The sequence below is a fragment of the Protomyctophum bolini genome, assembly GCF_963924005.1.
Source record: "Protomyctophum bolini genome assembly, chromosome: 4".
NCBI classification, from domain to species: domain Eukaryota; kingdom Metazoa; phylum Chordata; class Actinopteri; order Myctophiformes; family Myctophidae; genus Protomyctophum; species Protomyctophum bolini.
Genome location: NC_137865.1, coordinates 42,784,761 through 42,807,518, shown reverse-complemented (window position 1 = coordinate 42,807,518; position 22,758 = coordinate 42,784,761). Strand labels below are relative to the sequence as shown.

General features: G+C 44.2%; 2 protein-coding genes across 2 annotated transcripts; both read right to left on the bottom strand.

The window, feature by feature from the left end:
• Positions 1–573: 573 nt before the first annotated feature.
• On the bottom strand, positions 574–10,364 carry LOC308313731 (pyruvate kinase PKM-like). The gene is made up of 11 exons (XM_080761018.1): positions 10,239–10,364; positions 8,110–8,285; positions 7,767–7,858; positions 5,627–5,758; positions 5,234–5,420; positions 4,870–5,140; positions 4,605–4,755; positions 4,104–4,256; positions 3,068–3,234; positions 1,629–1,810; positions 574–1,171 (listed from the first exon to the last, which is right to left on the bottom strand). The coding sequence occupies exons 2-11, from the start codon at positions 8,258–8,260 to the stop codon at positions 1,065–1,067; spliced, it is 1,593 nt and encodes a 530-aa protein (XP_080617144.1). The 5' UTR covers positions 8,261–8,285; positions 10,239–10,364; the 3' UTR covers positions 574–1,064.
• Positions 10,365–15,474: 5,110 nt separating this feature from the next.
• Positions 15,475–22,746, bottom strand: LOC308314604 (protein transport protein Sec16A-like; the record flags this gene model as incomplete). Its single annotated transcript, XM_080762234.1, has 4 exons — positions 15,475–18,258; positions 21,619–21,807; positions 21,918–22,190; positions 22,522–22,746. The coding sequence occupies 4 exons, from the start codon at positions 22,744–22,746 to the stop codon at positions 15,475–15,477; spliced, it is 3,471 nt and encodes a 1,156-aa protein (XP_080618360.1).
• Positions 22,747–22,758: the final 12 nt, after the last annotated feature.

The following is a 22,758-nucleotide window of genomic DNA, read 5'->3' as shown; positions in this document are numbered from 1 at the left end:
CCTTATATGGATCATAGGTCTGGAGGGTCGAGTAAAGAGACACAGAAGAGATATATCTTATCCCTCTTCCCACCTGCATTATTGGCACGTGGGATTGGCTATTTTCACTACTTAACATTTCTACTTAACAATTCTTTGACAATAGTGACATATCCAAAATAGGCAGCGGTGGGGCAGCGGTGGCCGAACGGTTTGCGGAGCGGTCTTGATATCGGAAGGTTGCTAGTTCGTATCCCAGGACTGACACGTTAAAATTACCACAGCTGAAGTGCCCTTGAGCAAGGCATTGAACCCCTACCATGAAATGTTCTATGAGCAGGGCCTGGCTGTAAACAAGTTCTTGAGCTTAGTCCAGTTACCATGGGTAAACATAGTAACTTTGCTTTGCTTTGGCAGGCCAGATTGAAAGTGGTCAAACTAGGCATGTGTGTTAATATAATGCCTTGCACATTTCGAAGTGCTTAGGAAAAAGGCCGTATATAAATACCAGACCAATGCAGGAAATACTAAATTAATCCTCGTAGAACAACTTGTGTAGTGCAACTGTGAATAAGAGAGAAAACTAACACTCGGTTGACTCAGGTGTTCAGTTTAATGGCAGTATTAAAGTCATACCAGATCACGTCACAACCCAGATACCACACTTTTCATGTCAGCCTGATGGCCGTCTGTCTCAGAGAAGTCGATAACAATGCAGAGCTGCACTTATTATTCAAACCACAAATGAACAGACAATTAAAAACACTGACAAAATATGTTACTGGAACGTGCTCGTCTGACTCCTTTCTTATAAAGAAGAGCGACGTGCAAATAATAAGAGAATAAAGCATAAAGAAAGGCTTTTTGTCAAACCAATGCCTCTGGATGGAGCACCTGGGCACAGGGAATACAGTAGAGTGTAGAGGGTGCAAAGTCCTTTCATTATGTGGCCTTACTTAAAGTCGAGATGCCATAGATCTCTAACTCAGGGTGGTTGGGAGGTTGGTGTGTATGGGGGGATTGCAGGAGAGGGGAAGGGGGGAGAAGGGGGGGGGGGCTTGGTTACTAATGTCCCTTGATGTTGTTTAAGGTACGAGCACGACGCGCATGGTGTTGGTGTAACCGGAGCCTGGGCGCCAGCCGGTCACGACAATGACCACATCACCGGACTTGAAGAACTTGCGGTGCTTGCCTGTGGATGACAAGGAAAAGGGTATTAATAAGAGACAGAGCCAAACAAAGGTGATATCGAAACGATTATTGAGACGTACAAGAAGTCAACGGTTTTGTTTTGTCTAAAAAGGGGGAAAGGACTGGAGGGGTTCATATAGATAGGGTCCGGTTCACATAGATGTTTAACTCTTCCATTTGGTTTCATTTTACGCTCTCAGGAGTAAAATTCATGTTAAACTTCTGCATTCTTAAATTTACCGTTTGCCTTTTATCTCTCCTATGGTAGCCTACCACATCAATAGAGCATGGAATTGTGGACAAAATCTTATCCAACGACAACAAAATATTCTTTAATTCAGGGTCCAAGAGGCTAATGGCTCAAATGCCGAACAAATAATGGGCCTTTTGACATGAAAAGTGTTGAAAACCACTGCATTAAACCCATAAACGACTGGCGGGATTGATTGATTACTCACCCATTTCCATGGCAAAGTTGACACGCAGGTCAACGTCCTCTGCCCAGACGTCGTTGGCGGGCTTGCTGTACATCACTGGGTAGATGCCGCGGTACAAGTGGCACTGGCGGGCGGTCATACCACAGCGGGTCACGGCAATGATGGGAGCACGAGGTCTGTACCTGGACAGCATGTGAGCTGACCTGCAGAGACAATTTGTATATTAGAGATAGCTAGATGGATAGCTAGGTGTGTGTGTGTGTGTGTGTGTGTGTGTGTGTGTGTGTGTGTGTGTGTGTGTGTGTGTGTGTGTGTGTGATTTGTGATTCAATTCAAAGCTACAGTATGTACTAAACAGTGGCGTTTCCAGGAATTACATTTTGGGCAGGGAAGAATTACATTTTGGACAGGCAAGATGTGTTAATAGTCGTCTCCCTGCGCACAATCGTAGCACTAAAGGTTTTCAAAGAGATATACCTGCCAGACGAGTAGGACACAAAGGCTGAAAGGCATTCATTTACATTCCAATGGGTGACTGAGGGTCGTGCTCTACCGCGACGGCCAATCAGCTGTCCACTAATAGTTCTCATTGTGTTTTTGTTTTTGTCCTCTTTTTTTTCTCATTGTATGGATTTTGGCCAGGCCAGAAATGGATTTGGACAGGCGGACGCCTGCCCTGAGCCCTCGCCTTATTGTAGATACGCCTCTGGTACCAAATCCATGGCCTCACTCTATCGTATGCCCAGAAAGAGGGGATGAAGCAGGAGATAAAATTAACTCGTGAAAAGTCAGGGTTCATTATGGAAAAGGTCAGGAATGGACCAGAGGTTGTGACTGCAGTTAAGAGTAGATGCTGGTCACATGAGACAGACAGCGTTCTGTCTTCTAGGGGGTGTAACAGCTAATGAAAATAATCAATTTAATTGATTATAAAATAAATAATCAGTAGATCGGCTGTTTTTAAATGACACTGTTGTATGGCAATATAACTAGTAGTTAATCAGACTAATAGATATAGTTTATTATAAAAAACAATGAATTATGATTTGTTCACGTTGATCTGTTAAAAAATGACAAAATATAATAAAAAGACACGCTTCTCGGTTATTCAATTCATCGTAAAAGTGATAATGAGAAGAAGTAGGAATGGTAAAAAAAAAATCGATTCGCTCAAATATCGCAATATATTGATATTCTTTTTGAGGGGCGCTAGCCCCTCTTATGCCCAACTTTGTGTGTTTGCACGGACTGTGATGTATGATGATGTATGACAATAAGAGTGCCCCCACTTCACACGAGTGTTATTTATATATATTTTTTCATGTCAGAAAGACTGACTGATGTTATCTGGCAGCATTGAATTGTGTGATTCAACTTTTCATGGTTTATATTGTTTAATAATAATTACCGGTAATGTGGATGTAAATAGTGTGGGAGGCGGTTATCGCTTCGCTTCCTACCTGCCAGACTTAGTGAGGACGACGATGGCGCTAGCGCAGCATTTGAAGGAAGCCTCCACAGCACCGATGGCGACAGACTCGGTGGGGTCACGGGTCAGGTGGGAGGTACGGCGAAGCTCCTCAAACATCTGTCTGTGGAACATGGCTGCCTCTGCCTCGCGAGCGATCTGAGCATGCGCAGACAGACGGGAGAGTTGTCAGGCTTTTTATTACCTCGTACAACTGACTTTAAACGTTCAGAAGTACATGCAGTGTATACATCATCACATGATCATGGATCTTGCACTGGCATACAACTTTTGCGCTGGCCATGAAGTCATATTTAACAATGGTGTTGCGTGTGGTGGCCATGACATCACTCGCACACTCACCAATTCACTCATTCAATTACTGTGCTATGCATAACTAACCCCCACTGTCTCTCCTCTCTCATCTGCAGCAGGTTCCCCAATTTACACCAGCCGTAGCCCTACTGATATAATATCCAGCCAGTCTATTACCAACCCATACACAGACCCAGCAACAGCGCCAAACCCCACATTGTTCATCATTTAGGCTAGAGAGCCTTTCTTTTCAGTTCATTGTTATTTTAGTTTGGCCTGGAGATGGCCGGTGGTTATACTTTTTCCAGTTAAGATTTTAGTTTAGATATTGGTTGTGCCGGGGGGTGGTCAAAGATCAAAGTTATCACACTATCTTTATCAGTTAACAGTTAAATCCAAACAGACTTGAGCAGTCGCTCAGTTTAGTAGCAGGTATGGGATAGAGACAGGAGTGCGCAGAGGCTGTGCACTGTGTGCAGGCTGTGCTTTGTTGACTAAAATGTATTTTGGTAAGCCTTGATATCCTGATTTTACACTTGGCTGCACTTGGTTACACTTGGTTGCACGTTAAAAACTGGATCTCTTCTTCACTAGTCCCTCCAATAACAAGTTGTGGACGAATTTGTCAAGATATTTAGTCATCATAGCTTCATTTCTAATTAGTTTTCGTCGTTTTAGTCGCCGAAGGCACTAGTGCACATATGCCCTCTCACCATATGTTGAGTGCGGACGGCCTCCAGAGGGTAGTCTCCCTTGGCGGTCTCTCCACTCAGCATGATGCAGTCGTTGCCATCAAGCACGGCATTGGCCACGTCGCTGGCCTCTGCGCGAGTAGGGCGGGGCTTCTTGATCATGCTCTCCAGCATCTGATGGAGAAAAAGACATGAGAGATTACTGCTATGCTCACAGCGCCACGCTCTGAGTTTAGCAGGCTCAGAACTATCCAGAGTGACTTGACAGCACGGACCCTAATCAACTAACAACAGGGTAAGCAGTCAAGTAAATAGCACTGAGAAGTGCTACAAAGTAACTAGGACAGCAGGTAGACCTCAAACCTACCATCTATCTAAATAACACAGTATCTACAGAACAAACTTGACATCTGTGTACAATTACGCAGCATACATCTATATAAATACATAGCAACTGTGAGCAAGTCAACAACATGCATCTTGATAACTAGCATCAATCTACACGTTGATAATGTGACTGACCTGTGTGGCACAGGTGATGGGCTTGCCGATTCTGGTGCAGCGGCCGGTCATCATCTTCTGGGCGATGAAGACCTTCTGTGTGGGGATCTCGATACCCAGGTCACCACGGGCTACCATGATACCGTCACTGGCCTCCAGAATCTCATCGAATCTGCACCGCAACGGTATCATGAAACAAAAGGTATTCTGCAGAAATGTTGCTAACTATAGCTAACTGGGGAAGATGTATGGCGTTTTGGGTTGTCTTATATGATCTTGAACCCACCTGCGCACACCCTCGTGGTTCTCGATTTTGCTGATGATCTTGATGTCCTTGCCCTTCTCTCCCAGCACCTTCCTGACGGCCAGGACGTCGGCGGCTTTACGGATGAAGGAGGCGAACACCATGTCGACTCCCTGTTCCACGCCGAACTGCAAGTCCTGAATGTCCTTCTCCGACACAGCGGGGAGGTCCACAGCGGCTCCGGGCAGGTTGACGCCCTTCTTGCTGCCCAGCGTGCCGGCGTTCTCAATCTCGCACATCAGGAAGTCGGCACCTGTGGATGCAGGAGGATGAAGTTGCTCAGAGAGGCAATAATAACAAAGAACAATGGGTTTAAAAACCAGCGACTGCTTGTTTGTGACCTTACCGATTTCCTTAACCATGAGGGACATGAGACCGTCGTCGATGTAGATGTGGAATCCCGCCTGTACGACCTTGACGATGTTCTTGTAGTCGAGCCACAGGGTGGTCTCGTCACAGTTGTCCTTGAACTTGTCGTCTGTGGTGATCTTGATCATCGCGCCTTTCTTCAGCTCCACCTCAGCGGTGCCACTCTGAGCAGGAACGGCAGAAAACACCAAACATCAAGAAGTAAACAAACATCTACGCATTTAAGCTCAGCATCAAATATTCCACTCCTGCAGAAACGCAGGGAAAAGGTAGTAGAGCTATAATAATCACAGGAGTGAGGCTATGGGAGGGATGCACAATTTGTACATGTTTGGAACCTAAACAATTGCCGTTTGTAAAGTATACTCACGCCCTTAATGAGTCCAGTCCTGATTTCAGGTCCTTTGGTGTCCAGAGCGATGGCCACGGGTCTGTACTCGATGGTTCCAGGTCCAAAGCTCTCGGTAGCTGCACGGACGTTGGCGATGGTCTCGGCATGGTACTGTATGGGGTGGCATATTACAGTTAAAAAAGCCTTTAGAACAATCTTATAAATTAAGTCAGTTCCTTGAATTTACTGTACATGAATTTGGTGATTTTCTTAAAGGTGTATAGGTATTATAGGTGTATGTGTATACATTTCATGCAATGCATTCTATGCATCAAACTATCCATTTAAAATGGCTTACAGTATATGACATACAGTCAATTATATAACATACCTTACTATAACTCAATGCACACAATAATCCAAGTGGATTTCATTCATCCTTTCTGTATGGTATACAATATACAGATGCCATAATTGCATGCTAAAATATGTACGATACCGCATGAAAAATGTATAACAGCACAGTATATGGTGGTGTCAAGCTAACGAGAGGAATAATTGTGAAACATTAAATTGGTCGAAGAGGTAGAACCCTCACACCGAAACATGGCAGACACTTCTTTATTTGAAACAAATTGATCGTTTCGATCAGTTTTAACATTCCCTGACCCGAAGAAGATCCACACTGGATCGAATCGAAATGTGGTCAGTCTCTACCATTTTTTTCTGTGTGCGAATTCCACCTCTTCAATGTGATCAATCTTTTTAAGCCGGCACCCACAAAGAATTAAGTTGGTAACAGTCGTAGTAAGCAGACAGGCTTGGCCACACACGCTCACGTTGAACAGTACAGTGCCTATTGCATAACTAGTATGGCTATGGAATCGCAAGCGACACATTGGCAGTTGGCACATGACGACGAGCGGGACACACTCACCATATCAGGTGTCACATTCTTTTGACCTATTAAGCTGCTTATGACTAGTTGTTTTTCCCCAGATTAAATATGTACCGTACCATTGCTTCCAGCTATGATTTATACTTAAGCTTAGGTGCGTGTATTATTATTATTATTATTATTATGCAGTTGCATATACTGTACAACTGGTCAGAGTGGAGAATGACAGCCTTTGACAGGTCACATGCAATCTTAAAAAAAAAAAATACGAAAAATAAATGAATCCGAAAATGGCAGAAGGAAATACAGGAATGACAAAAGGACAAATCTACTCTTCTTTAGCCATGCAGTGACCTATGCCTCGTCCCTGTGAATACCTTCCAGTCACACTGTTGCTGAGAGACTGGCATAAGAGAAGAGCTATTTTTAGTTGTACTGACAACCGACACCAAAGAGACACAGGTCAAATGTCTGCTCTACCCCCTTCTTACAACAAATCTCTTAAGTCACTGTATTTACTATTTATAGTTTTATTAATACAAAAAAAAGTAAAATTATTTGGTCAACTTTCATCTGTTCTGTGTGTGTATAACCTTATCCTGGACTTGTTAGTGTTAGAGTTTCAAAGACTGGCTTTCTTAATTCCTTCCTTGCTAGTGTTGCCAGCATAGCGGTCAAAAATGGTGTCCATAACAACTTCAATGACATGGTACAGTAACTCAGTGAGCACACAAATACATGGCCACTGTTGTGACACTTTGAACGCTGGATAGGCATGCTCCAGCTGGTTATATCCATATTTGTAGATCTTTTTGGCCCTTAACCACTTAAGCCCAAGCTCACAATGTGATGCACTGTGAGACTGTAGATCGGCTATTTTCGCTATATATATTATGACCATTTTCACATATAATGAGTGACATGCCCAAAATAGGGCCGACGGGTTGAAAGCAGTTAAGGGGCCACCAGCTGAGAAAAGTTGTCCGTGACTTTTAAAGGCAAAAGGTCAGAAATCTAATATGTACATTTGGTCTTTTGCAGTTGGTGGTGAGCTGCTGATAACACTGAGAAGACATGGGAGGCACAAGTATGAGTCTAGGTATCACCTTACAGCCTACTGACTAGGGGATGAGTATAATGTCACAGCAACTGTTGCAGCTCAACATGAATGAAGCAGATGCAAACTGTATGTTGTCTTTGGTCAGACACCTATTTGGGAAACTTAATTTAAAATGAAACTAAGATGTTGTCGGTGGCTATGGTGCAACATCCCAAACTGACCTCATGTGTGCCATGAGAGAAGTTCATTCTTGCAATGTTCATCCCAGACTTGATCATTTCCTTGGCCATGTCCACAGAACGGGAGGCAGGTCCTGCGTGGAGATGGCAGAACGTATGTAAGGAGAGCTTACAGGGGCCAGCCACAGACACGGACTAAAACGGAATGTGGAGGCTGTCGAAAGACCTATTCAGAATAATCTCTTTCATTAATGTCAACACAACATGAGATACAAAAAGAATGGTATTGGGGAATATTGTCTAACCAAACCAACTGTGCAATGTCAAATGTCAATACAATATGAGAGATACAGAAGATAATATGCCATTGGGAAATATGTCGAACCGATTGTGCAGATGATGCCAGTGTTACGAGACACGGCGGGCTCAGAGTCGATGTCCAGCAGGCACATGTGCTCCAGGTGGGTGTCAGCCATGGCAGCATGCAGCTGCTGGGTCTGAATGATGGAAGAACCCATATCCTTTGGCTTCGACATGACTGGATTAGTGGCTGAGGAAGTCCTGAGGAAGACAGTGAGGTGATCAGTTAAGACAGTGGTTCCCAAACCTTTTCAGGTCAAGGACCCCCAAATTGACACTAATTATCCCGCGTTGACCCCCCATTTGAAAACATAATGCCAGGGACCCCATAAGAGAAGATTTTTGCGGCTCTAACAGTGATTTTCAACCATTTTCATTTCAAGGGCCCCCGGTTTGACCTGCATTAGTCTACGGACTCCCCATGTAATGGCATTTCTATCTCTGGGACCCCAATTTATATTGTAAAATCAAAGTTAATTTAAAAGAGCGTAAAAATGGAACCATTCGTACACTCTCTGAGTTACAGACCCATGAGGGTCCATTGGTTCCAAACTATCATTTAGCTGGGGACCTCCTAGAACTCCCTCAAGGACCCACTTTGGGAACCACTGAGTTATATACAGTACAGTACAGTACAGTACAGTACAGTACAGTACAGTACAGTACAGTACAGTACAGTACAGTACAGTACAGTACTGTAATTTATGTTGTTGCACGACAGCATAGCTCACCTAAGATAAGTCATTGTTTATGAATACGTTATTTTTGGATGAAAACTATATAGGCTCATGAATACTTAGAGCAGAACAACAATATCTCACTAAGATGACAACGCATGAAGATGAAACAACATAAATTATAGGAACCAACCACAGCATGGATGGATGCAACGGTCGAGTCGAGTCATTTACTCAATATTATTGCTCGTAATAAAATGTGACCTCCCAGTTGGATGACGGAGTTAATTCTAAGCCCACTAGCTGCCAGACTGAAGCTGTGCAAGCTGACCAAACAGTGTGCAAACCAACACAGACAACATATGAGCCTGCATGACTGCACACGTACAGTACGGCACACTCCCACATATCGCCAGGAGTTCAGGCAGTGCACGAGGAACCCGACGCAATTTGACAGGATAAAAATGTGACTCACGTAAACAAATAACCACAGAACTCAAAGGAAGACCTGAGAACTGCCTGGGTTATATTGCCAATTCATTCATTTTACAGGTGATTGGGAATTCTGTCACTGTGTGCAGTACAGGACAGCTGTACGTATGAATGGGCTATTATAAAATAGCAGGTGCTAGTAGCTTCCACCTATAGTGGTATGCAAGGTGTGTGTGTGTGTGACTGTGTGTGTGTGTGTGTGTGTGTGTGTGTGTGTGTGTGTGTGTGTGTGTGCGTGCCTGTAATGCACTTTATATAGAAAGCTATGGCATGTATGTAGCCTACTGTGAGACTATCCGTGCCGAAGAACATTCCTCTTAAAGAACACATGCAGTTGAGAGAATTTTTGGAGTCTGCAGTATGCACAGGTTTACCAAAGTAAAGTAACACATCTAAGTGATATTGACATGAGCACTATATAGACTTCATGGATTAAAACAAGAAATAAAATGAATATGTTTTAAAAATAAAAAATGTTCTAAAACCCAATTTCCTTGGTTCATGTACAGTAGTCTACTCTACACCATAATCACATAGATATGTTATCAAACTTAAACATACATACGTGCTACATCATAAGAGAATACAGAAAAGGCTATATGCTTTTTGTACAGAGGGAGGGGGTATTTCATTATCACAATAACTTAAAAAACACAATTTCTCTGTTCTGTCATGGAAAATAAAGTTACCATCTACCTCCACCAAAATGTCTATAGACCTAAAAATGTACTATTCCAGACAATAGCCCAAATTGCTGTTTTATCTTAAACTTTAGATATATTGAAACAATTATACATTTCCTTCAGTTGAGTTAGTTATAGTAGCCTATACAAGCCCAGTGCAAATAATGCAAACGTCAAAAAATAGCCTATAATATCTGCACAACCCCTCAAAACTGGTCAAACTCAGGCAATTCAAAGAAATCACATTTCTCCATCTTCACTAGAAGATGGTACTAGGAAGTTATAGTAGACTAGTCACTTACCAGGTGAACTTTGCAGGGACCAATGAGCCCGGCAGTTCGCACGGCACCAAGTTAACCCCTCAGAATCAACCGGAACTACTTTGGGGTGTGTTCTTTGAGTATCCATCCGACGAGAGGAAAGTAGGACGTCTCCTCATCAATCACGACTACATTGGCTGTTTGTACAGTGAGTTGAATTCATGGTTTCTTTGGGCGGGGAATTCACATTGGCTTACGTAATACCACGGACATCGTTCAATTTCCTAATTCCCATCATAGAAAAACACAGAACTAGTTGGTATGAACAAACTATTGGGGCAATGATACAGTACATGTTGTGAAACGTCTCTGTCATTGACCAATCGTGAAACTTTGCACGGTGGTACTTAAACTTACACTGAGTCAGACAAACTTGTTTTGGCGCCCTGAAGTTTCTGGTTACACTAATGGACTTATTTGGACTAATGGATCGATCGTTGCCCGTTATTTTCATGCATTTCATTATGAATAACACAATAGTAGGCTATTGCCATACTGTATGGCTATATGAATAATTGTATGGCCCATACAATTATTCATGCAAGTTAGACTAAACTATAGGTAGGCTACAGCTTACTAAATAGCACTAAATAGCACTTCAAGAGCATATTGAGTTATATTGAATGACTAATTGATCAAATATGAAACTTTCCCCACATTAAAAATAAATAAATAAAATATGGGTAAAAGCTAGAATTGTGTGGAGAGCAACATATATTATAGACCTATAGCCTATAGCTTCCTGGGACTTCCTGGGCATTAAATAAAATTATAAAATAATTATACTGAAAAACACAATAGTTTCCAAAATACTTCATTTCCCAGAAAAGAAAAAAATTATATATGCTACACTTTTTCTTTGAAAGCTCAGTCTAAATCATAAAAAGTATATTTTAAGAAATGAGTCACTGCAGTGATGTCCTACATTGGGTACATGCCAAAGTATTCATGACATGTATGACATATTTATGTTCTGTGACATGTGTTGACCATACTAGCCTATGAACATGCTGTACTGTACCAGGGGGTAGCAACTGGTCGTCTATATAAGTTCGACTCCTATACGTGTAGATGGATGGGGTCTTAAGTTGGGTCTACAGTGATTCTCAAGCTTTTTCATTTCTAGGCCCCCGATGTGATTTTCACTCTGGGACCCCAAGCAAGAACATTTCTTTTGTCAGACATGATTTGGTCCAATATATGTTCTGTCATTTGGTCCAGAATTTATTTACATGGCTATGTCCTTCCATGTTCTCCCATGTAAATTCAGCAATAATCTGAAAAGATAGCCTTTATATTCCATTCCATTCTGTCAGTGCCATATAGAACTGTTTAGGCAGGCTTGGTTGTGTGCATGTCAGAACTCAGAAGTCACTTTAACACAGCGCAACGACTCCAGGTCTTCTTTATGATCTAAGAATGGCAATGCTCTGTTGTGTAGAACCATATAATACAGGATACAAAGATTGCCAATTCACTTAAGTTGACAGTTTCATGGACTGTACTGTCATTTGTCATCTTCTGCAGTGCCCCTCTCCTTTTCTAAAGACAACAACAACAGCTCCCCCTTGTGGGAGATGACCTGAAACTGAACTATAGACTTGTCAACTCGTCTGTCACTTTTTAGTAGGATGTAGGAACCACAGTCCTATACATCATCAATACATTGGTGGAAATTAGCCTGGTTAAATCATTAAGAATAATTGGAAATGGAAACATTTCTTCAGTCTTACTGCAGTGGGGGAATTGCTATCCTTCATCCTTTTAAATTGGCTACAGTAGCTATATATGCATTTATTGAAATAAATATATGCATTTATCTCCTATACAATCTAAAATGACCTGTCCTATATAGGCCTAATGGGAGCTTTCTATGCTAACATGGCAGATCTGTAATAGGAGATGCAAGGCTGACGTCACGGTAGGCTGCCTGTCACGCCTACCGGTGCCATTTTGGCTGTGACGCAATGGCCTCTAAGGATGGCCTACATACAGCCTACCTATATAGTAGTTCACTTCTCTAAGTATTTGGTGTGTAGCTCACATTGCTATTTGCTAGTGCTCGTCCAGCAGTAGGCTATATTTAGCAAAAATGGGATTTAGTTTGTTGAAAAACTGTTCCACTGCTTCTCACCATCGATGGGGTGAGAATAAAGGGACTAAAATTGATAATGGAGCAACGTTTCACCGCATACCCAAATGGAAGGTACATAGCAGTGCTCCTCAGTTATCTTCTGTGGCCCCTCAGTTCTGCCCCTCAAAATAATGCACTGAATTGGCCTTGATGCCCGACACTGTCATGAGTTCAGCCTTTTCTCCTCTGCCTGTTGACACCGGCATCTTTTGTAGAGATTCTGAATTCGCACTCGCTATGCATCCCATGTCTATGATGCGTTATAAACTTATAATGCATTATTATCTACTCATAACACTATAATTTGGTTGCAATCACTCAGAAATACTCATACTACTGTATAACAATAGTCACAATACATTATAAAGCAGTTCATAATTCTCTATAATCTTGCATACACATATTTTTAACAGTGATTATGAAGCATTATAAAATGAGTAAAATGTATTACTGTACAATGACATGGGATGTACAGTAAGCCCTATATGGGGATGAGAGGTGTAGGCCCTTGCAGAGTAGAAACTCCAACAATAGGAATAGGCACCCCCTCCCCCAGACCCACCAAAAAGCCAGATAAGCCAGAGCTGAAGTGCTATCGGTGCATGAGTTAGCCTACACCCAGTACTACACCCTACACCCTTACATACAGTGTTGTAAGAATATTAGCGTGCATTTACTTAACAATTTATGCCATTACAAAATGCTTTATAATGTGTCATGAACTCATGATTATTGTTTTAAATCTTTAGGAGTATTTGTTTACTATAATTTTACACAGTACTGTGTTATGGGCACAGGGTGAATAGAATACCCTGAACTCTTAACTCCCCCCCTGACTCCCAAATCTTTAAGTCCAGTGACTGCTTGGTCCAGGGCTGAACATATATATCATTATTGGCAATTTGTGAATACCAATACATACTTTTGTTACATTTACAGCTTTCCATGCATTTATCTCACTGATACTTATACAACATTAAACAATTTCATTCATTCAATTAAAAATAATTTAAAACAAACTGAATTCGTTATTTCTGTGGACTTAAATCGTTGTTTTATTTGACAACTGCATGCTGAAGCAACCACACCCAGGTTTATTCCTATAAACTGACGAATTCCATAATGCTATTGCAAACCATAAAGATATACGTGCACGGTGCCCATATTTAGTCTGATCCCTGTACCATTTTATATGACCCACACGCAATCATCATGAGAGTGTGGACAGAAAGTACAGATTGTTCTTATGGCAGTAGGCTTATAGGGGCAGCGATGGACACTGGGAGCAGTGGGAGTCCATCTAAGTTTAGCATCCCTATAGCTGGACACCGCTCTGTTACAGCAGTTGAGCTCGCAGTTGTCTGTGAGTGTGTGCGACTGTGCGTGTGTATAGTTAGCAGTGCAAAGCACTTGGCAGCTGCCTGTTATCTTATCCGCATGGAGTGAAGATACTGTATATTCTATTCTATAATAATGTGCTCTATCCAGATCTATTCTATTCTATTCTGTTATTCATGACAAAAACGACTGATATATACATGTTTATTTATTAATGTTTGGTCACAATAGAGGGTATGCACGTAACATCATCACCAAACCAGGAAGTTATGCAGGAACGCCTACTGAGTGGCAAAAAACTACTTTCTGGCCTTGACAGCCAATACATCCAAACAGAAAGTCCTATCTGATTACATTAAACAACATTAAACAATGTTAAGCTTTACCACTCGATTTTCCACTCGATGGGCCATTCAGCATGCGCATACCCTCTATAATGGATGGATGGATGGATGGATGGTCACAGTGTATCAAGGCCCAATGCCCTGAGCAGTGAATCTTCGGTTCAATTCCTCCAATAAGGGCTTAACGTGCCCTTAAAAAAGAACAAGACAATGATTGCTGAAATAAAATTAGTAAAATAATAAACTACAAAAAAAAAGAAAAAAAAACATAACATCCATTGCCATAACATTGGTTTAATTCAATGGCATAAGAATATAGACTATGAAATACTTTGAGAACATCTGAGAGAAGGGTGGAGGAAGACCTGTGTTCTATAGTATAGTCTGTAATACTGTATAGGCTATAAGTGGCAGGTTATTAAATGCTTTATACAGACATAAAATTCTAAAAGACATGGGTTGTGTCACCAGAAGTGGACTAATAAGATCCCCGGTTAGTTAGTAGGCCTTTTCATAAAAATCCTTGAATTCTGAAAAGGGAGTTACAGACTATCCAACTTGTAATAAAAGGTTGTATTTGTGCATTTTTCTGATTTAGAAAAAGGTCTCACGGTAGCTATTTTCCTAAAAATGGCCTTGTTAAAATGAGAATATATTTTGTTATGGATTACACAAGCTGTTACATAATTTTTATGTTAAGCCAGACAAACCTTGAGTGGATTACTCTTTCCGTTTTATCCTTCATTTAAGGGTTAGGGTTAAGGGGTTTTAATATCACGGAGGCAGGCATTGAGAGCACTCATGGCATTGGAGCCATGTAGTGTTTGCTACTATCAATCATCTGAATAACAACAATCATCGCTCTTAATGCTAATGTTGACACCTCTCTCCCCAGAGAAGAGATCATTTTCCAAGCTGGTAATTATTAAAAATAGGCTGAGGACAGCCTATGTCCTCAGCCTCAGAATACAGACTGAACCATCAAAAGCTTAATGTATACTCCATTGTAGGAGGGGGTCACTTTCCGAAAATAACTAATCAGTGCATTGCGTTGTGACACTTGGAGACAATATGATCTTCAACACGTGTCCAGACTCCAGATTGTTGCCCTGCATGCCAATTCAATGACTTTAAAGGTCTATAGTTTATTGGATCTGGTGAGTTTGTCACTTTCTGAGCTAAGGGATGCTGTGTGTTTGAGATAACATGGTCCTCAAACTGCAATGCTCTGCTTATGGATAAAGCGTGTCAAGATGGTGTATAGGGGAGGGGGCCTACAAAGAGGAATAATAGCCTCCAGCCCCATGATGATCTAACCCAGCACTGGTCATTGGATGACCTCCTCAGAACCAGAGGGTAGCAATGTTGGGTTGCACCTTGGGTTGTACCTTAGGGAACAACCTTAGAGTATATACTCTAAGCCTAAGGGAACAACACTGGGGTTTGGTAAATGCAGCTGCTCATGGTTTCCTCCTTCTGGGACACTGCGTTCTACAGGCTGCTGATCATCTGGAGTGGTACCAAACAGAAACAGATTGTCTGTCAGGGGCATTGGTGCCAGAGGAGCAAAGAGGTCAGCGGGAGCAGGTGCCAATCCACCGGGCTTAGTAGTTCTTCTGGGGTTCATCACGTCCACATATGTGCTCTTAGTGCCTGCTTTTCTGGAGAACCTGTTGACAGCAGGCCCACCACACGGTTGTGCTCCAGGTCCACCAGGCACAGGAACCATCTCGGGGAAGCTTGACGGAGGTGGTGGAAGAGGCCTGCTCTCTTCCTCAGGCTCACTCAGGTCCACCCATTTTCTTTTCCTATCATCCCACACAATAGATTTATTTTTGTCATCTGGCAAGTAAGCCTCGTTCTTCCCATTTGTTGGGAACATGTTTGTAAACCAGTCAGGCAGCCACCCCTTTTTAGGAGAATCATTCTTGATATCTTTGGGCTCCTCTTTACGGGACTGCTCAGGGATGGAGGGTGGTGGCGGCGAAGAATGCCTGGCGGCTGAGTTAGTCTGCTCTCGTCCCCCAGAATCAGTGGAGGACTCGGATGTAGTGCAGGAGGGCATATTATCTTCACTTCCAGGACACATATAATCCATTTTGTCATAAATGTCCACCGAAGAGCTCATAGTTGGTGAGAGCTTCTCTAAATTTGGCATATGCACAGAAGGAGTCATGTGTGGTGGGGACATTTGGGGTGGTGGCTGGTTCATCTGAAGATGTGACTGATGTATTTGAGGGGACATTTGAGGCAACATCTGGCCCATCTGTGGAAGTGGGAGACCAGATTGGTGTTGGTGGGCATGAAGCTGGAAGGGAGTAGTGGAAGACCTGTGTGGGGGTTGACCAATCCTATCTCGCAGGATGGTAGTGGGAGCTGGAGACATTACTCCCTGTTTTGGTGGGTCAGGTAATAATGAGGTCCTCAGAGGGTTGTCAGTAGCATCCATTTCCAGTGGCATGGTATGAGACTCATTTGGACTGGGCTTGTCCAGCTCAGAGCTAATGTTGCCGCAATCATTCTGTGTAGGAGTTTCTTTTTGTGCATTGTAGGTTATCACCCCCTTCCTGATTTGGTCATCCAGTTGTCTGAGGTGGATCAACCACTCTGGCTCTTTGAACAGCTCTTCTGGTTTCTCCTTTAACTGGAAATCAAAAACTTGCAGCTTCTCAGACATCTGAATGAGCTGGCTAATTAAGACAGGTGAGTGACAGGAAGGCTCCATGAGGACATTCTTAGAGATTACTTTACAGTAGTTGAAGGCCTGGGCACTCAACCCCACTTCAGCCAGTCGACATGCATAGATAAACTTGTACACCTGGAAGTTGGGTAGTGAGAAGGGCTGGGAGCTTAGTGATTGGGCATACTCATAGGCCTCAGTCCTCTGGATTGCTTCATTGGTAGCAAATTGGTAGACGGTCAAACTGTGGTTGTAGCCAATCAGAACCATCTTGGAAATATTTTTGATAAACACTTGAGCAATCAGGTAACAGAAATGGGCGGCATCGATAAGTCCCTTTGAGGCTAGACTGTCACCCATGGTGGTAATAGTGCAGGTATCCAGGTCGAGGTTGTGTGTGAGATTAGACAACACTATGGCCAAGTGAGGGCGCCAATCACCCCAGTTCTCCTTTCCACAGCTAGTGGCTGAGGCAGGAATTTGCCCAAACATTAGATGGTATACTGTCTGAAGAGGGTCAGTGATGGCCAAACTATTCACAAAACTTGTCATGACATATTCGTGTGTTCTGTTATCCATCTTACTGGCCAACAGTAGGGCATGGCCCCAGAGACCTCCCTTCATAGCTGCCTCCAGTGCATTCTTTTTGCGACCAAACAGTAGAAGTTCCGTGAACAGCTCTGTTTCCTTTCGCATATTCTCTGGAACCATCACAGAGGTATCAGAAAGGAGGCATAGTGGGCCTGCTCCAGGCTCCCCTTCAGCTTTGGCTAGTGGTTCATCGTTAAAGTCAATCAATTTGGCTTCATCTGGACTCGTACTTGGTAACCACACAGATCGACGCTCCTTCAGCAACAAATCTGCTATATCTGTACCGACCATGGCCCCATTCTGTCTACAAAGCAAAACAATTAATTCCCAAAGCAAGCAAGCAGAGTCTTTGTCCAAGAGGTCATTGTTACGGGAACATTCCACAGCTTTATTCTGGGAGAACTTGATCACATCTACCTTGTTGGTTTCCTCTTTGACAAGGGGCCCTGGGAAGGCTCGCAATTCTGACTGATCAGGAGTGTCCTGCAACATTGTCTCTAAGCTGTGGATATCAACCAGAGCAGGCCTATCAGAGGAACGATTGGGTCGAACCTGTACAAGATGACCACCGGGTCCAAAACGTACACAACGATGAGGTATGGTGAACTTCTCTGGGGTAAGTGGACGAGGAGGCGGTTGTTCAGGGATCCAGGTACTTTCTGCAGTGTACTCTAAAGAGGCGGGGTACATCTGGGTAACATCAGTCTGGTCTGGGTACTGTCTACAGGAGTAGTCCACAGGTGGAGGGGATTGCAGACTGTGGGTCAACTGTTCACTGGAGACACTGCGCCGGTCAAACTCATCTTCAAATGTATCTCCGTGCCAATGGTCGTCATCATTCCACTGGTCATCATAGCCATCGCTCCTGTCAGGACATGTCTGTTGGTTGTAGTAGGGGTCTCTGCCTCTGTAGGACTGATTTTGGTATTGTTTGTAGTAAGGATCATATGCTCCAGAATTGTAGCCAACATATTCATATTGTTTCCTGTAATAATCTGCATACCTTTCATCAATGGTATCAGGATAGCCTTGCCTCAATGAGGGTCTGTCTGAATAATGAATGTCCCTGGAACTGGGACGGTCAGAATGAGGATCCCTGTACTGGTAGTTTTGGTCTCTGTAAGCTGGGTTATGTTCTTCTTGGTATCTACCATAACAAGGATCTGATATTCTATAGGTGTCACCAGGATAATATTGCTGTGACTTATTGTCTACAGATGGATTTGTGAACTGGACAGGAGGTTGTGGCACTCTGCTGTCCGAGTATTCTCCATAGGCACCTGCATTGTAGTCTCCATTCATCTGCCCTGGTGCTAGAGGATTGGGTCCATACCCCTGTTGACCACTTAATGGGGAGTGTGGTCCAGGGTTTTTTGAAGAAGCTGGTTGGATAAGCCTTGGAGGGTAATCAGCAGTAGAATGATTCACAAAACCAGGCCCTTGTGCCCAAGGGCGATATTCTCCAGGAGGAGGTGGGGCTCCACTGATTGGAACTTGAGAAACATGACCTTGTCCTTGCATTGCAGATTCTGGCACATTGGGGGTACCAGCAGGAAGGTGCTGGTTGCTTAAAGCTGTTGAGGTGCATGGATGTTCATGTATCTGTGGGATCAAAAATGCTGTGCTCTGGCTGACATTAGCGGAATCTGCTTTGTATCTGTAATAATCAGCATAATATTTATAGGCACTTTGGTTAGCACTGTTGTAGTCAGGATAGCCTTGCCTGGACAAGGGTCTGTCTGAATACTGAATGGCCCTGTAGCTGGCATTGTCAGACTGAGGATCTCTGTACTGGTAGCTTTGGTCTCTGTAAACTGGGTTAGGAGCTTCTTGATATCTGCCATAACAAGGATCTGGTCTTCTATATGGGTCATCAGGATAATATTGCTGTGGCCTATGGTCTCCAGGTGGAAGTTTGCACTTGTCAGGAGGGTAGGGGGTTCGGCTGTCTGAGTTTTCTCCATAGGCATACCCATGTTGACTGCCCAATGGGGAGGTTGGTCCAAGGGGTTCTGAAGGCGGTGGTTGGATGACTGCTGGAGGGTGATCATAAGTAGAGTGATTTCCTAAAGCAGGCCTGTGTGCTTCAAGGCAATATTGGTAAGGAGGGGATGGGGCTCCACTGACTGGAACCAGAGAAACATCGCCATGCTTTGCAGATTCTGGCACCTTGGTGGGATCAGCTGGAAGCTGGTGGGTGTTTGAAGTCAATGGTATGCATGCAGGTTCAGGTGACTGCAAGGTCAAAGAGGCTGTGGTCTGGCTAATATTATCTGGTCTTCTATAGGGGTCATCAGGATAAGATTGCTGTGACCCATGATCTCCAGGGGGAGGTGGGAACTGGTCAGGAGCATAGGGCGCTCTGCTGTCTGAGTATTCTTCATAGGCGCCTACATTGTAGCCTCTATACATCAGCCCTGACACTGGAGGAGTGGGGCCATACCCCTGTTGATGTCCCAAAGGGGATGGTGGGGATTCTGAAGGCGCTGGTAGGATGACCTTTGGAGGCACTTGCACCTGAGGCCCAGGAGGGTGATGTGCAGTAGAGCGATTCTCTACAGCAGGCCCTTGTACAGGAGGGGGATACTGGCCAGGAGGAACATGACCATGTCCAGGCATTGCAGAAGGTTCTGGCACCTTGGGACGACCAGCTGGAAGCTGATGTGTGCATGCTAGTTCAGGTGCCTGTGAGGTCAAAGAAGTGGGTGTGGTCTGGCTAACTTTAGATTCCCCATCAAGTCTCACTAACCCCTGTTGAGCATCTTTGGTGACCTGCAGGTAACACCCAGATGCATTACTACCCTGTGGTGTTCCTTGAAGAGAGGATGAAAGGCCAGAGGCTTTGCTTGGGTTATGTGATTGGTGCACAGAGAAATCAAGTAGTTCGTAATTTGATGGTTGTCTATGATTCAAGACAGGACCAGTTGCAGCAGGAGGAGCCTGTGAATTGATGGGAAGGTCAGAGTGGCTGTCTCCACCCATTGACTGGCTCGTATACAAAGGGGGACTGGCTGGCTGAGACAGTGGCAGAGGAGCTGTTATTTCTGGCCCAGGGATGAATAATGGACTCTGATGAAAAGTTACCGGTACGTGTGGTTTCTCTGGCTGGGAAGTATTTTTGTCCTGCCCCTGCGAGGGTGGTCTCACAGATGAAGTGGTCTCCCGAAGCATATTTTGACTAGCTGGTTGAGCAAAGGTACTGGGGGGAATCACTCTGTAATCGGACACGTGTGGATCAATCACAACAGACGCATAGCCCAGATTGTCTTGTGAGTCGGACATTTCCCCTTCACTCACCTTTGGCAGATTCTCTGAGTGGTGCTGAGATATGGACTGTGCTCTCTGTGGGGAGAGGTCCAAATGACCATCTTCTTGGCGTTGGATGACAGGAGGGCAAGTAGCAGTTGAGTGATTCCCTACAGCTGGCCCTTGTGCTGGAGGGGGATACTGGCCATGAAAAGATGGTCCTCCAACGACTGAAACTGGAGGAACATGACTGTGTCCATGCATAGCAGGACATTCTTTCACCTTGGGTGGATCAACTGGAAGCTGACGGGTGTTTGAAGATGAGGTGCATACAGGTTCAGGTGCGTGTGGGATCAAATACGTTGCTGTGGTCTGGCTAATAGGGGATTCCCCTTCAAGTCTCACTACTCTCTGTTGAGCTTTTTCTGTGACCTGCATGTAAAATCCAGGTGCATTACCAGCCTGTGATGACCCCTGAAGAGAACACGAATGGTCAGAGGCTTGGTTTTGGTTCTGTGATTGGTGCATAGAGAAATCAAACAGTTCACACTTTGATGGTTGACTATGATTCCAGATGGGAGTAGTTGAAGGGGGACATTGTGAATTGATGGGAAGGGCAGGGTGGCTGTCTGCAGCGATTGACTGGCCCGTAGACAAAGGACGTTGGGCTTGCTGAGACAGTGGTAGAACTGTTATTTCTGATTTAACCCAATCTCTGTTTTCTCGAGGCAGGTTTAGTGGGCTTTGACTAGAAGCACACAAATTGATGCAGGGACCAGGGATAAAGAATGGGTTATTAGATGTTACTTGCAGAAACCCTGGCTTCTGGTTTGTACCCTGCTCCTGTAAGGGTGGTCTTACAGTTGAAGTGGTCTCGTGATTCTGACTAGATGGTTGGACAAAGCTGCTGGGGGGAATCACGCAATAATTGGACACTGGCGGAGCAATCTGAACAGGTTGGTAGTGTGACTCAGAGACCTGTAGAGATGCACGGCCCAGGTTGCCTTGAGATGTTTCCCCTTGACTCACCTTTGGCGTGTTCTCTAGGATCTCTGAGTGATGCTGAGATATTGAGTGGACTCTCTGTGGGGAGCAGAGGTCCAGAGCACCTTTCTCTTGTGGTTGGATGACATCAGTGGCAGGCCCTTGAACAGGAGCAAGAACAGGGTGAGCAGCTGTTGCTTGGAGGATGCTAGCTCCTAAGCTAGATTGGTCATTCTGAGACCAATGTGTAGTGTCAGGGCTCTTACTGGGCCAATGGGATCCATAATCATGGGATGAAGGTCGGTAGTGGTGACCCACAGGGTGGGTCAGCTGGGAAACCCCACCTCCAGTTGCAGTAGGTATAAGTTGTCCATGAGCGTGGAAGTTATCAGCCCGCTCCAGCTTGCCAGGAATTGAATCCGCACAACGCGCTTGGCTGTCTTGACTACCAACAGAGGGGGGTACCAGCCCAGGGGGTTCTGCAGGAGATGGTTGGTGAAAGCATGGTGAAAGCACCGGCCCCTGACGGCCAGGAGGGTAAGCGGCAGTAGAGTGATTCTCTTGAGCAGGCCCTTGTGCTGGAGGGGGATACTGGCCAGCAGGTGTTCCTCCACTGACTGGAGCAGGAGGAACATGACCATGCATTTCTGGCACCTTGAGGGGATCAGTTGGAAACCGATTTGTGTTTGAAGCTGATGGGATGAATGCAGGTTCAGGTGTCTGTGGGGTTGAAGTGGTTGTGATCTGGCAAGGAGATTCCTGTTCAAGTCTCACTACTCCCTGTTGGGTATCTGTGGTGACTTGCAGGTCAAATTCAGGTGTATTACTAGCCTGTGGTGACCCTTGAAGACAGGATGAATTTGTTTGGTTCTGTAATTGGTGTATATAAAAATCAGGTAGTTCACAATTTGATGCTGAATGTTTTGATTGATTTGAGGGTGGTCTCACAGGTGAAGTGGTCTCCTGCGGTTTCAGGTCGGGCCGGTTCTGGTCATTCTGTGCCCAGTGTGTATTATCAGGGTTCTCACAGGGGCGATGGTGCCCATAATCATGGGATGAAGGTCGGGTGTGGTTCACGGGGTGTGTCAGCTGTTGCACCCCACCTCCATCTGCAGCAGGTATGGGTTGTCCTGGACTGTGGATATCTTCTATGTTACCAGAGGGCTGCTCCATATCACCAGGAAT

Coding starts and splice junctions, on each gene's coding strand:
- LOC308313731 (XM_080761018.1), bottom strand. CDS start 8,260: ATGTCGAAGCCAAAGGATATGGGTTCTTCCATCATTCAGACCCAGCAG. Junction 4,257..4,604: donor CCATCACCTGTGCCACACAG/GTCAGTCACATT, acceptor TTTCTCCATCAG/ATGCTGGAGAGCATGATCAA. Junction 1,172..1,628: donor CAACTTTGCCATGGAAATGG/GTGAGTAATCAA, acceptor TGTCATCCACAG/GCAAGCACCGCAAGTTCTTC.